Here is a 12,301-nt window from a genome sequence, read left to right on the forward strand (position 1 = left end):
AGCAGACTTCTATTGGAGGTTAGATTTCACAATAAAACGTTTGCGTATGTACACAATTGATAAACTATTGCATTATGCAGAAAAATAGCTATAATATCCTACCTTTAGGTCGACCATATCAAACTGCAGCTTATCGTCGATGATCGTTCCGGAGGGTATACTGCACGACTCGACTCGCTCAAACTCCATCAGTGCAGGCAGTCACGTCCGAAATATACCAGGCGACGATAGGTATACAACGTCTTTTAGTCACGGTCGGTAAGCTAGAAATCCCGTTTATCAAACATGGCGGCTCGTTTTCTGCTACAATGCTGTGGTAGCAGCATATAGTAGTCCGTCCGCGCACTCCACGTTTTTCACATTGTTTGTTGTCAAAATAAGCATCGAATGATGCTCCGAACAATTGAAATCAGAAAAAGTGACCAATGTTGTTGAGAAGAATTATTTGAAATATTTTTTAGTTCATTCGAAATGTCAAACGCTTTAGTAAGGAAAAGTTTAGAACTTATCAGTTTTGAGACAGACGTAATTAAAGGTATGAAAGGTTAGGTTTAATAATTGAAGGCTCGTTCTTTATTATATCGTAATTATAAAGAAACTGTTTTGTTTAAACTTTTTCAGACAAACGTAAGAAGAAGAAAACGAAATCTTCGGGAGCTTTGGATCTGATTCCTGTCAATCATCGGATAATCTCCAAGAACAAGAAAAAGGGTAAATTGATATACTTTTTGTAGGATATAATAATAAAAATAGCTCAAGTTAACATTCTAATGTTTGTGTTTCTCAGGGTCCACAGTCCTTTTGAAGCGCTCGAGCAAAATAACGGTTTACGATGCTAAAAAGCAATTAGAAACCAAGAGTGATCCTACGGAAGAAAACGTAAAGAGGCTTCTACTTTTGAGTGGCAATAGACTAGATTCGGATACATCGGAAAAAGTAAGTTGAATATAAACGATCGATGACATTGATGAAGGTTGCATTTACTCACCTGTGCTTACTTTTTAGCTTCTATCTCGAGCATCCAAGAAACTAATTCATAAGAAGAAGGAAGAAAAACCAGTTGAAGAAGAGCGGACTGTATTTACTGAAGAAGACTTTAAGAAGTTTGAAGCAGAATACGTGGACGAGTAAACGACTCATATTAGTACTTGAGAGAAAAGAAACGATAATGTTGAGCACTGACAGAGAAAAAGGAAAAGCCTTGTTGATATTAGCTTCTATTTTTTTCTTGTATTACACTATTTGGGTCATTGGCTTGCCTTTTATTGATGACATTAGATTGAAATCACTATTCTTGTCACATAATACTGCTTTGATGGTTCCAGCTATTAGTGGTCTCTGCTTTGTCGGTGGTCTAGTGATATTTACTATTTACCATATCTATCCTTATTTGGGTAGTAACAAAGTAAAAGATAAGAAGCAATAAGTTTTGTAAAAAAATTCATTTTTATATTTACAAATAGATTATTTGTAATAGAATGTTGTGTTATACTATAACTATTACAGAATAAATTATTTTGAATGTCAGATAGCCTCAAGCATGTTGTGCAGATCTAAGCACCCATTAACTGTTATGTAATCCAAAGATAACAGTTATTCTATTTGTCTTGAACAAACGAGATGTTGATTTGATTCTGCAGTGTTCCTGTTGAACAGTGTCTTTTTAAGAAATCGTGTATTTTTGACAAGAACATTAAAAATGAAGTGGCTAATAATTGGAATTTCTGGACCAACGTGCAGTGGAAAAACCAGTGTAGCTAAAAAAGTGCATGAAAATATTAAAGGTTCAATCCTTATTAATCAAGATGCATATTTTTTAACTGAAGATGATCCCAGACATGTGCTCATTCCAGAACTCAATCACTTCAATTGGGAAATTCTGTCAAGTCTGGATATGTCAAAAATGTACTCAGACATAAAAAATATTATTGAAACTTCTAATGAAGATATCAGGAATGGTGAATCAGACGAAAAATTGAAATTTTTGATAATAGAAGGTTTTCTACTTTACAATTATAAACCAATAGCAGACCTATGTGACAAGAAATATTTCATAGATATTGATAAAAAAGTGTGTTGGGATAGAAGAAAAAATCGTGTTTATAATCCTCCTGATGTGCCTGGGTATTTTGATAAAGTTGTTTGGCCTGAATATTTAAGGCATAAACAAGAAATAAGTTCAAACAAAAATTTAAATGAGACTACAACATTCCTTGATGGAACTAAACCAATAAATGAATTGTCTGATGAAGTAATTGATGAAATAAAACACTGTTTGAATTAAAGCAAAGCGAATGGCACTTATTTTTCTCTACCTAACCTGTTTTATGAATTAAGAAAAATACTCTCATACTTTTAATTTTTATAAAAATTTTTTATTTTTATGTTTTTCAAAGAAATAATTATTTTCAAAATTTTAGAATTTTTTTTTACCATGTTATAATTTAAATATTTTGTATAAGTTGTAAAAAAATTATGCAATTTCAAACTGCTATATGCAAATAGAACGAAATACCTTAATGTTGACTTTAATTAAAGCTTTTTAAAAGATTGAATACAAATGAATTTTCGATTCGATGAAGACAAACATTTTAGTGCAAGTTATTGATCTTTCATGCATCAAATTTTCTCCGATTTGCACGAATAAATGTAATTTCGCGTTGCTTGGCATTTATACCCACTTAAAAGATGTTACACTCTTCATAAACCTATGCTCTTACCACTTAAAACCTATGAACAGATTTTCTTATTGGTAAGTCGTGAAAGTCGTTTATGAAAAAACATTGCTGTTTTTATAATGTAACACAATCACTTGTAACTAGATATCACATTTCTAATTAATTTACCCTCAAATCATCGAGCCTGTTTTATATGATTATTCAAGCGAGCTTTAATAGACAAAAAATTACAATTTTAATACCAATTATAATCTGAAAAAATTCTTCGAACTCTGGTTATCAACTCTCTTACAAACAATTTCAAGATTCCACTATTTTGAATCGCATATAAATTAGTTTAATAAATATTACCATTCAAGCTATTTGTAATAAGCAAAATCCAGTATGACAGCCATACAAAACAGGCTAGACTATTTCTGTTCAAAATCTTTTAATCAATGACGTATTTTTGCATCTTCACTTGAACAAGTCTTATTTGTGTTACATAGAGTACGTGTTATTTCTTGGTTGACTCTGAGTATTTGATACATTTGAAGGCGGTGGACCAGCTGCTTGGTCGTCTTGATCATTTTGTCCTAAAGCTTTACGGACATACTGTGGAGTCACTATTACTTCCTCTTCCATCTCAATTACTTTTCTACCAAGTTCTGCGCATTCTGCCATTTCTTTTTCTAATTTTGCCAACATTCTAGGTGAGTCATATTTTTCTGGATCATCATGGAAGATAACCATGCCATCTTTTTGATTGATTGTAGCAAAGATCTCACCATCTTCAATCTACAATATATTTTTTAATTAAAATACTTATTAAATTTTATAACTATGAAAATAAGCCTTCATACCATATTCAATATGTATTTTTCTGCATCGGCGGGCCCTGGTAACTTTACTCGAGCAGCAACATCAGTCAAACTTAATGTTAAGAAAGTGTTTGTAAGTCTTTGAATATTTTTCTTGTACAAGAAGCTAAGCACTTGTTGGACTAATCCTGTATTGTTATCCCTTGCATAAACATCATTATATTTTAAGATGATATCCTCAACTTCTTCACAACTGTGAGTACCGTAAGCTGTGGCTAATTCTTGATAAGGTGCACTCAATCTCTTTATATGCCTTTAATAAGAAATATATATTGAACATAAAAAAATAAATATCAGAAAATATATAAAAAAGTGAGCAAATTTTACCTTTTGACTAAGTTACTTGTGTAATTGGGTAATAATAAGATCTTTCCATTCAATATCAACGACACAAGAATAAACTTTTTGTACGCTTCCAACATAATGTGACTGACTGCAGCTGCAGGTGTCATCACACAAACTTCAAAAAAGTATAATGCCCTATCATAGTTTTTCAACGCTGTGTAGATCATTCCGCCGTAATAGAAGTAGAGTAAGAAGCTCTTTGCGTCGTCTTCCACACTAATGCCAGTAATATCAATGTCGAGGAACTCCAAAGCAGGCTTGAAACACTTTGCAAGGAGGCAAAGTTTGCAAAGATCACTGTGTACAGAAGTCAACTGGCTATCGAACAACTGAATTTTTCTAATCGCTCTACATAACAAGTCGATCCCTCTCATAGGCGTATGCTGCTCTACAAGAGCGTCTGTGAATTGATGGCATAATTCTGCATCTAGTAGTGAGAAGTGCAATCGATTAAAAATCCAAATCGCAACACCGTAAGCAAAATGAGTATTTCAACGGGTTACAAAACTTACACATCATTGGCGCAAAACGAACTTGCTCCCCATTGCAACCGACAATGAATTCTTGTACCTGATTGAACAACGGTTTGAAGCTTTCCGACGTACCATTGCCTCCATTAAAACTAGTGATCTTTGCGCATAATACCGCGAGAATACCCAGCGAGTGGTTCTGCAAATCCAATGTTTCTAAAACATTGTCGAGGTGCTGTACATTCCTGGATAAGGCTTCGCTGAATTTGTTCAGAGCATTGGTCAGTTCACGAAAGTTTCCTGAAAGGAATACACGTTCATTACATTCCTGCATAGGACATTATTCAGAGAAACACAATACACGGCCAAGTCTTTGCGAGACCGCTGGAGGTTATGTTTTCATTGCAGATAATAATTGCGCCGATGCATACCTTCGGAAGAGAGTGTCCTGACGTTATTTACAAACTGTTCGAGTACCGTTGCCATTTTATCGCGGAAAATGCACTCACATCACCGGCTATCGACCTAACGGTTTGTCTCTACAAATGTTAGACGAGAGAAGGCGAAAAGCAAATCGGCGACCTTTCTTTTGTGTACTACATATAGGTATACATTCCGCGTGTGATATATATCCTACTTGTGGTCAAAGAGCGAATCCAGAGGATGACAGTTGATGCCGTTCTGCGCACGGAGCTGCGCAGACATGTCGTTTCGCGCTTTATTCGTTTGTTCTTACCATTGTTGTTTAGACTAATGTTTTCCTTTTATTTCGTTAAAAAAAACTTTGCAAGTGTACGAGTAAAACTGTTGACTTTTCTGTGAATACCGTGAAACAAATGCATGAAAATTATTAAGTAGCCGATATGCTGTACCAATATTAACGAGGTTAGATTTAATTTTTTGAAAACATTATTAGCAGAATTGAAACTGTCGCACATATTCGACAATAGGTATTTGTTTCCGAAAATTCAGCGACTTATGACTGTAACAGTAGGTTTGTGTTCTTGAAAAATTGAAAAAAAATTACAAATATTGATCAAACAGAACGAATTCTTACATGGAAACATCGTCGAACAACAAACACTGGCGTTCAGTCTCACGACGCCGGTGCGTTAGCCCTCAACATGTAGCATCATCCAATAACTGTTCTAAAAAGTATTTATTTGGATAAAAACAAAGAAAAATACTCGTTTCATTGCAGAAAAAAAAGTCATCTCGCAATGTCGAACACAACGTACGATGAGTTATGGCGCGAGGCTCAGACGCTCCTCGAAGACGTTGTCCAGATCGACTCATCCGTCCAGTCGATCAGATCAGTGCGAGAACGTGCCGAAGCTCGAAGCCAACTGGCCGACCTGTACATTCGCTACATCGCCATCGGGAACAAGCTCGAGGAGTGTTACGACCAGGTGGTCCAGCCACAGAAGAGGCCACTGCTACGCCGACTCCTGGACTCGACTTACGGACGAGTTCTGGAGCTGAAACACGAACTCGTGGAGGTCGAGCTGTCCGAGTACAATTACTGCGACGACGCGTTGCTCAGGTAGATATGTTCACTTTAATAATGAACAACGAGTACCTATTGAGTATCGATTTTTAAGACGCCGACTGACACCGGACGAATCCGAGCTGAGGGTCCCGAGATACTTCAGGAGAGAAAGAGAGAAGGAGATAGAGTCGAGGAGAAAGTTCATCGAGGAGACGCTCAGGAGTCTGGGTGAGCTCGAAGAAAAGCCGGAACCCAAGAAGATGACGGAGTTGGAAGCCATCCGGTTGCTACAGGTGAGTCGAGATCGTCGATCAAAAAATTCGATTTCATTAATTATACACGTAAACATTTCAGGCTCACGAGCGAGCGAGGCAAGGTCGCGTGCGATTTCAATTCATGAAAGAGATCCTCGAGATGAAAGAGAGGTCGACGATCAGATCGGAGCCGAAAGAACCGGATACGGCGACCGGAATCGCGGCTGCCGTCAAGATACAAAAGGTCTGGCGTGGATACGTTACCAGGCGTAAGATTCGTCAGCGCAAACTCGACGAAATGCTTTTGATAGGTAATGTTATCCTGTGTCGTGTATTATATGCAAGTATGTAAAAAATAACGTTTATGCGATCAGGCATGTTGCAGCCGTGTCAGACCATATCGGAAAACACGAAGAGGTTGGAGAAGATCGAGAAAGAGAGGTACGAGAAGCAAAGGGAGTTTCAAGAAGTCTTCGACGCGTACACGGTCGAAGCGAAAGAGCGAATAAAGCTGGAGAAGAGCGCCATCATGGAAGAAAACATGAGGATCGAAATTAGGAACTGGATAAGCACTTACTATCAGCAGACGGGGAAAATTCCAGAGCTGCCGTCGGCCGAAAGCGGAGGCTCTAGGATGATCTTCAGTCGGCAGGTATATAACAATATATAACTACATCATCAGTATTCAATAATCATTCACGACTTATTCATCCAGGACACGGAGAGTTCGATGAGCAAGTCGACCGGCGTGTCGTCGTCGAAGGAGTCGAAACGCTCGAAGAAGTCGGGGAAAGCGAAGAAGGAAAGCGAAGCCGAGCAGCAATCGGAGCCCGAGTCGGAAATCGGCTTCAAGCCGATGCCCTCGAACTTCTTGCCCGAGCTCGTCCAGGCTAATCAGGAGTACCAGGAGATCTGGCGCGACAAGGACGAGTCGGCGAACCTCGAGCAGGAGCCCTACTACGATATGATCGACGCCGAAAAGACGAGAGAAGTGGAGAACGAAATCAGAGTCGTCGTGGATCAAGCATTGAGAGGTGCGGTATCTTTTGTAATGGATGTGATTATAGGGGGACATTCAAGGTCATGTCCAAATGCTGGCAAACGTTGCACTTTATCTCATGCAGACGTGCTATTAATCATTATTATAATGAGCAAAATTGTTTCTACTTTGATTAGGCTTCAAATAACGAAGTGATATGCTGCTTTGTGAAGAGTCAATTAATATTTCGATTATTATCGGATCTGATTAGCTCGTGAAGATGGTTCGACTCGCGACGGTCGCTGACTCGAGTAATAAAGTCGTCTGTTTTAGATCGAGTTATTACACTCAGATAATGCTTCTTTATATCTCAATTCGTTACATGTAAACACTCCTTATTATTTCTTTGCTGGATTGTATCAGACCATCAAAGAGAATTAAAAAAAAAAAAAATAACATTTTTTTGCAACAGCCGACATAGAAGCTTTGCAAGCTGCTCTCGACAGAGACAAGGGCTACAAGGGAAAACGCGCGAAAAAGGCACAAAAGCGAGTTCGCCGCAGCGGCAAAAAGAACAAACGGAAGAAAGAGAAGGATTTGACTCCCGATCGAACTACCGAGTCCCTTTTCCAAGAGTTATTGCAGCAGGGTATCATAAAACTTTACCCGGAAGTGCGCATCGACAGCTTCAAAGGGCAGAACTCGTTCGCCAACTTCGATCTCCGGGAAAAGGGGAAAGATCCTCTTCCAGCGATAGGTATAAATTAAATTTTCTTATTAACTTTCGATTCTTAGAAAAGAACTGATTAAAAAAAAAATATCCGATCGAATACAGGCGATGTAAGACAAATCATAAACGAATACTGCATTTTGCCACTGGGCAACGAAACTCTCCGGGAACTAACGCCGCTCGTAAGGTCAGTCCTCATAGCTGGCCCTCAGGGCAGTGGAAAAAAGATGCTGGTACACGCGATATGCACCGAACTCGGAGCGACGCTTTTCGACATCACACCAGCCAACGTAGCCGGCAAGTATCCAGGAAAATCAGGCCTCATCATGCTGCTTCATTTGATCTCAAAAGTACGAAGTAAGAAGATCATACGGTGATATCGGCGAAATCACATAGTGACCTCGTGCAAACTTTATCTTGTAATTATAGGTTTCTAGATTGCTGCAGCCGTCTGTAATATTCATGGAAGGCGCTGAGAAGCCGTTTGTGAAGAAAGTGCCGAAAACCGACAAGACTGATCCTAAAAGACTGAAAAAAGATTTGCCAAAGCTCATAAAAAATATCACGAACGAGGATCGTGTTATTCTGATCGGCACATCTCGTAGCCCTTGGGAGGGTGATCAGAAGCTGCTTTACCAAACTTACGACAAAGTTGTTTTTATTCCCAGGCCGGATTACGGCTCCATGTCTTTGATCTGGAAAAATCTCCTCTACAAGGTGATGAGAAATATTCTGTATTCTTCGTATTTTTGCAGCTAAATGTTTATACGCGTGTTTTTCTACAGTATTCGGGCATTAGTAGACAGTTTGACACGTCGGAGATGGCTAAAATTTGCGACGGTTTTACAATTGGCACCGTCATGTCAGCCATCAGCGAAGTAAGGCAATTTTTCTTTTGTACGAAATTTTGAACAATAAAACCATTCACCGAAGGCCATCCATTACTATATCAATGGTCGGCTATTGCAGGTGATGACGACGAAACGAATGGTTCAATTGAGAGTCCAGCCACTGACGCATATCGAACTGATTAACGCTCTGAGCTTGAAGGATCCCGTTTATCGCGAGGAGGAAGACGCGTTTTTGAGTAAGCAATAATAACATGCCAAAACATTTAATTTAATTTAATTAATTTAATTTTTCATTTAGATTGGTACTCGAAAACGCCCACTTGCAAGAAGAAGCAAAAAGCCATAGAAGCGGAACTGGCCAAGCTGGAGGAAGCAAACGAGAAAAGAAAAAAGGGAAAGAAGAAGTAAAAGTTTATAGTTGTATTGTAGTAATGCAAAGGTAAAATCTCGTATTCCCAAGGAAGCTTAACTGAATTATCCGGAGATCATTTCTGTGAAATGTTTATGTAATTGTAAAAATAGCGTTTCGCTTGTACTTTGTACCATTAAAGGGGACGATAAAGCTTCGTTGCACATACGTCGTTGGTCGTTGTTTATATTATAATGATTGGTATTATGAGTGGCTTACATTGCATTTTAACGCGACTCATTAAAGGTCAGTGCAAAGGAGATATCATTTACGTACATAATTTTTTACACGAAGCACAAGATAAACAACCGTCGAGAGAAAGTCATCTTTGATGTCATATTATAAATAGATCTAGTATTGTGTATAAAATTATAACTCTGTTATTGAATTTACATAACGATAGTAAGGAAAAACAAACGAAGGAAACATTAGCAGTCGTTGTAGTTTCTATGATTTCCACTTTTCCTAACACGCTCGCACTGCGTTAACTGCAGCGAATTTTAGAAAATTAATATTCAAACAAGCTAGCCCATGAATAAACGAACACGTGCGCGGCGCACTCGTATACCTGAGTTACCCGCGAGCGGTAAGGTAGATATACAGAACAAGAGAGAAAAGAGAGAAAGAGAGACGTAGAGAGCTCTAATGACCCAGTCCTACACACACACACACACACACACACATATATATATATATATATGCACGTGTATAGGTATATCGGAAACGAGACGAAGTCAAGGCCAAGTACACCTGCCCCGGGAGAGTCTGGCGTCGCGTGCTCGTCACAAGAAACACGTGTCTCTCATACTCCTATGAGCCTAGTTCATTTTAGAAAGCCCAATGGCTATGTCAGAGATGACGTTATGTCCGTTGACATTTCAGCTAGCTTCCTATTGTGTTCCCAATAGAGCAATGCATCACGAGACGTTTTATTAAATCCCTGCTCGCCGATTCGAACGGAGAATCGTTTCGTAGTAAAATAAGACAAAATTATCTCTCTCGGACCTTTCCATCGCAACGCCGGGCTTCGTATATTATATATTGTATATACCGGCCACGGTACAATACTCTCTGCGACGCACGAGTTCGTCGCGTGCATATTGGCATGCGCAGCAGGAACCGAGCCCGTGATCTGGAATTATAAAAAAGCAAAACGCTTTCCGGATTTCGTCTCTTCTTTCTCTTCTCGTCGAGAATTCATTAATTTTTTTTTATCTACACAACGATTTCCATCGACTAAGCTAGATTTTGTGTATGTACACACGTCGTATAGTTGACATAATAACGCCGTATCGATAAAAAGCGTACAAACACGCGCAAACGAAGAAAAATACTCGGGCTAGTCAAAGCTATTCGGATATTGTCTAACAGCTCTATTTTTCTCGACTCCTATGTGTATCTTCTAGAGAAAATAATTGCATAATTGTTGCCAGGAGCGCACGAGTACACACAGCGACGTCAAAAAAAAAAAAAAAAAAAAAACTTGTCCGAAATAACCGATGTGTATAACAGGCTCGAGTATATTTCCGAACACGAGCGATCATTAGCGGCTCGTGAATCTCACGGTGGGCGCGCGTGGGCCGCCGGTACGATGCCTCGTCGCACGTGCGGCTGGTCCGACTCTCGACTCGAGAGAAGAGAGAGATAAAAGCGCCGGTGGATCAGCGAATCATAAAAAAGCCGATCGCGCCACGCATCGTATGTTCTTCGCGACGACGACGATCTCTCGTCTCTCACCGCGTGTGTATGTATACACTGTTGAGTTTTTTTCGTTATATCTCGAGAGTGAGAGAGAGAGAGAGAGAGAGAGACACTTTTGCCCTATTACACATATGTGCGCGATTTTCGAGCGCCTATGTGATACATACACGAGATTTCCGAGCGTTGAGAGCTGGCGATAACGCACTGCTGACGACGATCGCGTGTTTGACGCTTCTGATGTGTATCGATCGGTCGTGAGATACGTAAAGAAAAATCGAAGCAAGCGGGATTGATAGCTGGCTGATTTTTGTCGAGAAGCTAGTGCATCGGCGTCATGTGAAGGAATTTTTCGGTTTTAGATCATACGGTAAAGTGTATCTTTTCCGCTTGTTAAGTAATACTTATTAATGCTCGTATCGATTAGCGCCGATAAAGCGATTTGTCAGAAGGAGTATATAGCTATATATATATATATTTCCTGCCGATGAGTGTTAATGGCCTGATGGGATATGAGCGTTGATGAAAATAAAACAGTGACGATCTATTAGTCACCGGGATGGTTCCACTCCCGTATAGGAAATTAACGGAGTGTATACGTTAGCTGTTTCAAAACACAGCCTGGAACCCAACGTGATGGAGCTATTACTATTCGTACGTTATACACACGGTATACGATTCGGAGCATGATGCTCGTGGACGAATTTATAGAATCCCCCCGTTGCAATGTTTGTTTCAGTAACAACGACTCTGCATAACAAATCGCGCGAAAACGTCGCATGTAAACATCCCTCGACGCATATATTGTACACAAATTTAAAGAGGGTTATCAAGGTTACCCACAGTATGAGTATACAACGAAGCCCTTCCAAGAACCTTGAATCTCCGAGAACGCACTATATACGCAGGGCAGACGCACGTGCATCCCCTGTATAGTCTGCAGCGCGAGGGAGACAGACAGACACCCACCTAAAACACGCACACACATACAGACGACGGCGGCACTTTATTGATTTCCGATGTCCATCAGGTCGTGCGCGCGACGACGGTGTGATTCACGTGCTTATATGTCCTCTCTGTGGCTCGATTGTCAACGAGAAATTGCACGAGGAAAAGACACGGGGTGATGATCCTATCCGCGAGTCTAGACGCATACCTATCGGACTGGACACGTTGTGTGCGAGAGAGTCGCGGAAGAGGAGAGGGAGATCATGCGAGCATGCGAGTATCGCGTGGATGGTATATGGGCGACTCGGTCCATTATGCGTGATGAATAAGAAGCACGCGTGTATCGGGCGAGAGATTCGCTTGCGTCGTCGGTTATTCGATTTGTTTGGAACTTTTTGCTGTAAACACTGCTGCTACACGCCGACGCTGATATGACATTGTGTGTCTTTATCCCGCGGGTGTGGAAAAATATAACGTAAACTCGCGAGCGATAACGAGATTCGTCGTTCGAAATGAGGGAAATTCGACTTGACCAAACGAAAGCGCGCAACTGTAGCTAAATATACAGCGTGTACGCAAAGTGTCGGAAG

At 39.9% G+C, this 12,301-nt stretch overlaps 3 protein-coding genes across 5 annotated transcripts; 2 read left to right on the forward strand and 1 right to left on the reverse strand.

Annotated features, from left to right (window-relative positions):
* The first annotated feature begins 224 nt into the window (after positions 1-224).
* Positions 225-2,290, forward strand: Nrk1 (nicotinamide riboside kinase). Of its 3 annotated transcripts, none has more exons than XM_016985896.2 (4): positions 225-535; positions 622-711; positions 788-936; positions 1,006-2,285. In XM_016985896.2, the coding sequence occupies exons 1-4, from the start codon at positions 472-474 to the stop codon at positions 1,129-1,131; spliced, it is 429 nt and encodes a 142-aa protein (XP_016841385.1). In that variant the 5' UTR covers positions 225-471; the 3' UTR covers positions 1,132-2,285. The 3 variants fall into 3 exon arrangements, with proteins under 3 accessions (XP_016841385.1, XP_016841383.2, NP_001127842.1); XM_016985894.3 differs by having other exon boundaries at positions 313-544; positions 1,006-2,290; NM_001134370.1 differs by lacking the exons at positions 225-535; positions 622-711; positions 788-936 and having other exon boundaries at positions 1,700-2,284.
* LOC100121410 (COP9 signalosome complex subunit 3) lies at positions 1,664-5,031 on the reverse strand. The gene is made up of 5 exons (XM_001604972.6): positions 4,785-5,031; positions 4,396-4,653; positions 3,866-4,310; positions 3,521-3,791; positions 1,664-3,455 (listed from the first exon to the last, which is right to left on the reverse strand). Exons 1-5 carry the CDS (start codon positions 4,837-4,839, stop codon positions 3,159-3,161), a joined length of 1,326 nt encoding a protein of 441 aa, XP_001605022.1. The 5' UTR covers positions 4,840-5,031; the 3' UTR covers positions 1,664-3,158.
* Positions 5,032-5,528: 497 nt separating this feature from the next.
* LOC100121429 (dynein regulatory complex protein 11) lies at positions 5,529-9,496 on the forward strand. Its single transcript, XM_031920902.1, has 11 exons — positions 5,529-5,896; positions 5,955-6,135; positions 6,197-6,407; positions 6,471-6,748; positions 6,812-7,130; positions 7,548-7,832; positions 7,911-8,155; positions 8,235-8,522; positions 8,591-8,683; positions 8,775-8,892; positions 8,955-9,496. Exons 1-11 carry the CDS (start codon positions 5,574-5,576, stop codon positions 9,062-9,064), a joined length of 2,451 nt encoding a protein of 816 aa, XP_031776762.1. The 5' UTR covers positions 5,529-5,573; the 3' UTR covers positions 9,065-9,496.
* Positions 9,497-12,301: the final 2,805 nt, after the last annotated feature.

The sequence above is a fragment of the Nasonia vitripennis genome, chromosome 1 (assembly GCF_009193385.2).
Source record: "Nasonia vitripennis strain AsymCx chromosome 1, Nvit_psr_1.1, whole genome shotgun sequence".
In the NCBI taxonomy this organism is placed as follows: domain Eukaryota; kingdom Metazoa; phylum Arthropoda; class Insecta; order Hymenoptera; family Pteromalidae; genus Nasonia; species Nasonia vitripennis.

Excerpts from the sequence above, each read along its gene's own strand:
- Nrk1 (XM_016985894.3), top strand. The coding sequence starts at position 1,700 with ATGAAGTGGCTAATAATTGGAATTTCTGGACCAACGTGCAGTGGAAAA.
- LOC100121410 (XM_001604972.6), bottom strand. The coding sequence starts at position 4,839 with ATGGCAACGGTACTCGAACAGTTTGTAAATAACGTCAGGACACTCTCT. Across the intron at positions 3,792-3,865 it reads ACAAGTAACTTAGTCAAAAG|GCATATAAAGAGATTGAGTG; the intron begins GTAAAATTTGCT and ends TTCTTATTAAAG. Across the intron at positions 3,456-3,520 it reads AAAAATACATATTGAATATG|ATTGAAGATGGTGAGATCTT; the intron begins GTATGAAGGCTT and ends AATATATTGTAG.
- LOC100121429 (XM_031920902.1), top strand. The coding sequence starts at position 5,574 with ATGTCGAACACAACGTACGATGAGTTATGGCGCGAGGCTCAGACGCTC. Across the intron at positions 5,897-5,954 it reads TGCGACGACGCGTTGCTCAG|ACGCCGACTGACACCGGACG; the intron begins GTAGATATGTTC and ends TCGATTTTTAAG. Across the intron at positions 6,749-6,811 it reads GGATGATCTTCAGTCGGCAG|GACACGGAGAGTTCGATGAG; the intron begins GTATATAACAAT and ends TTATTCATCCAG.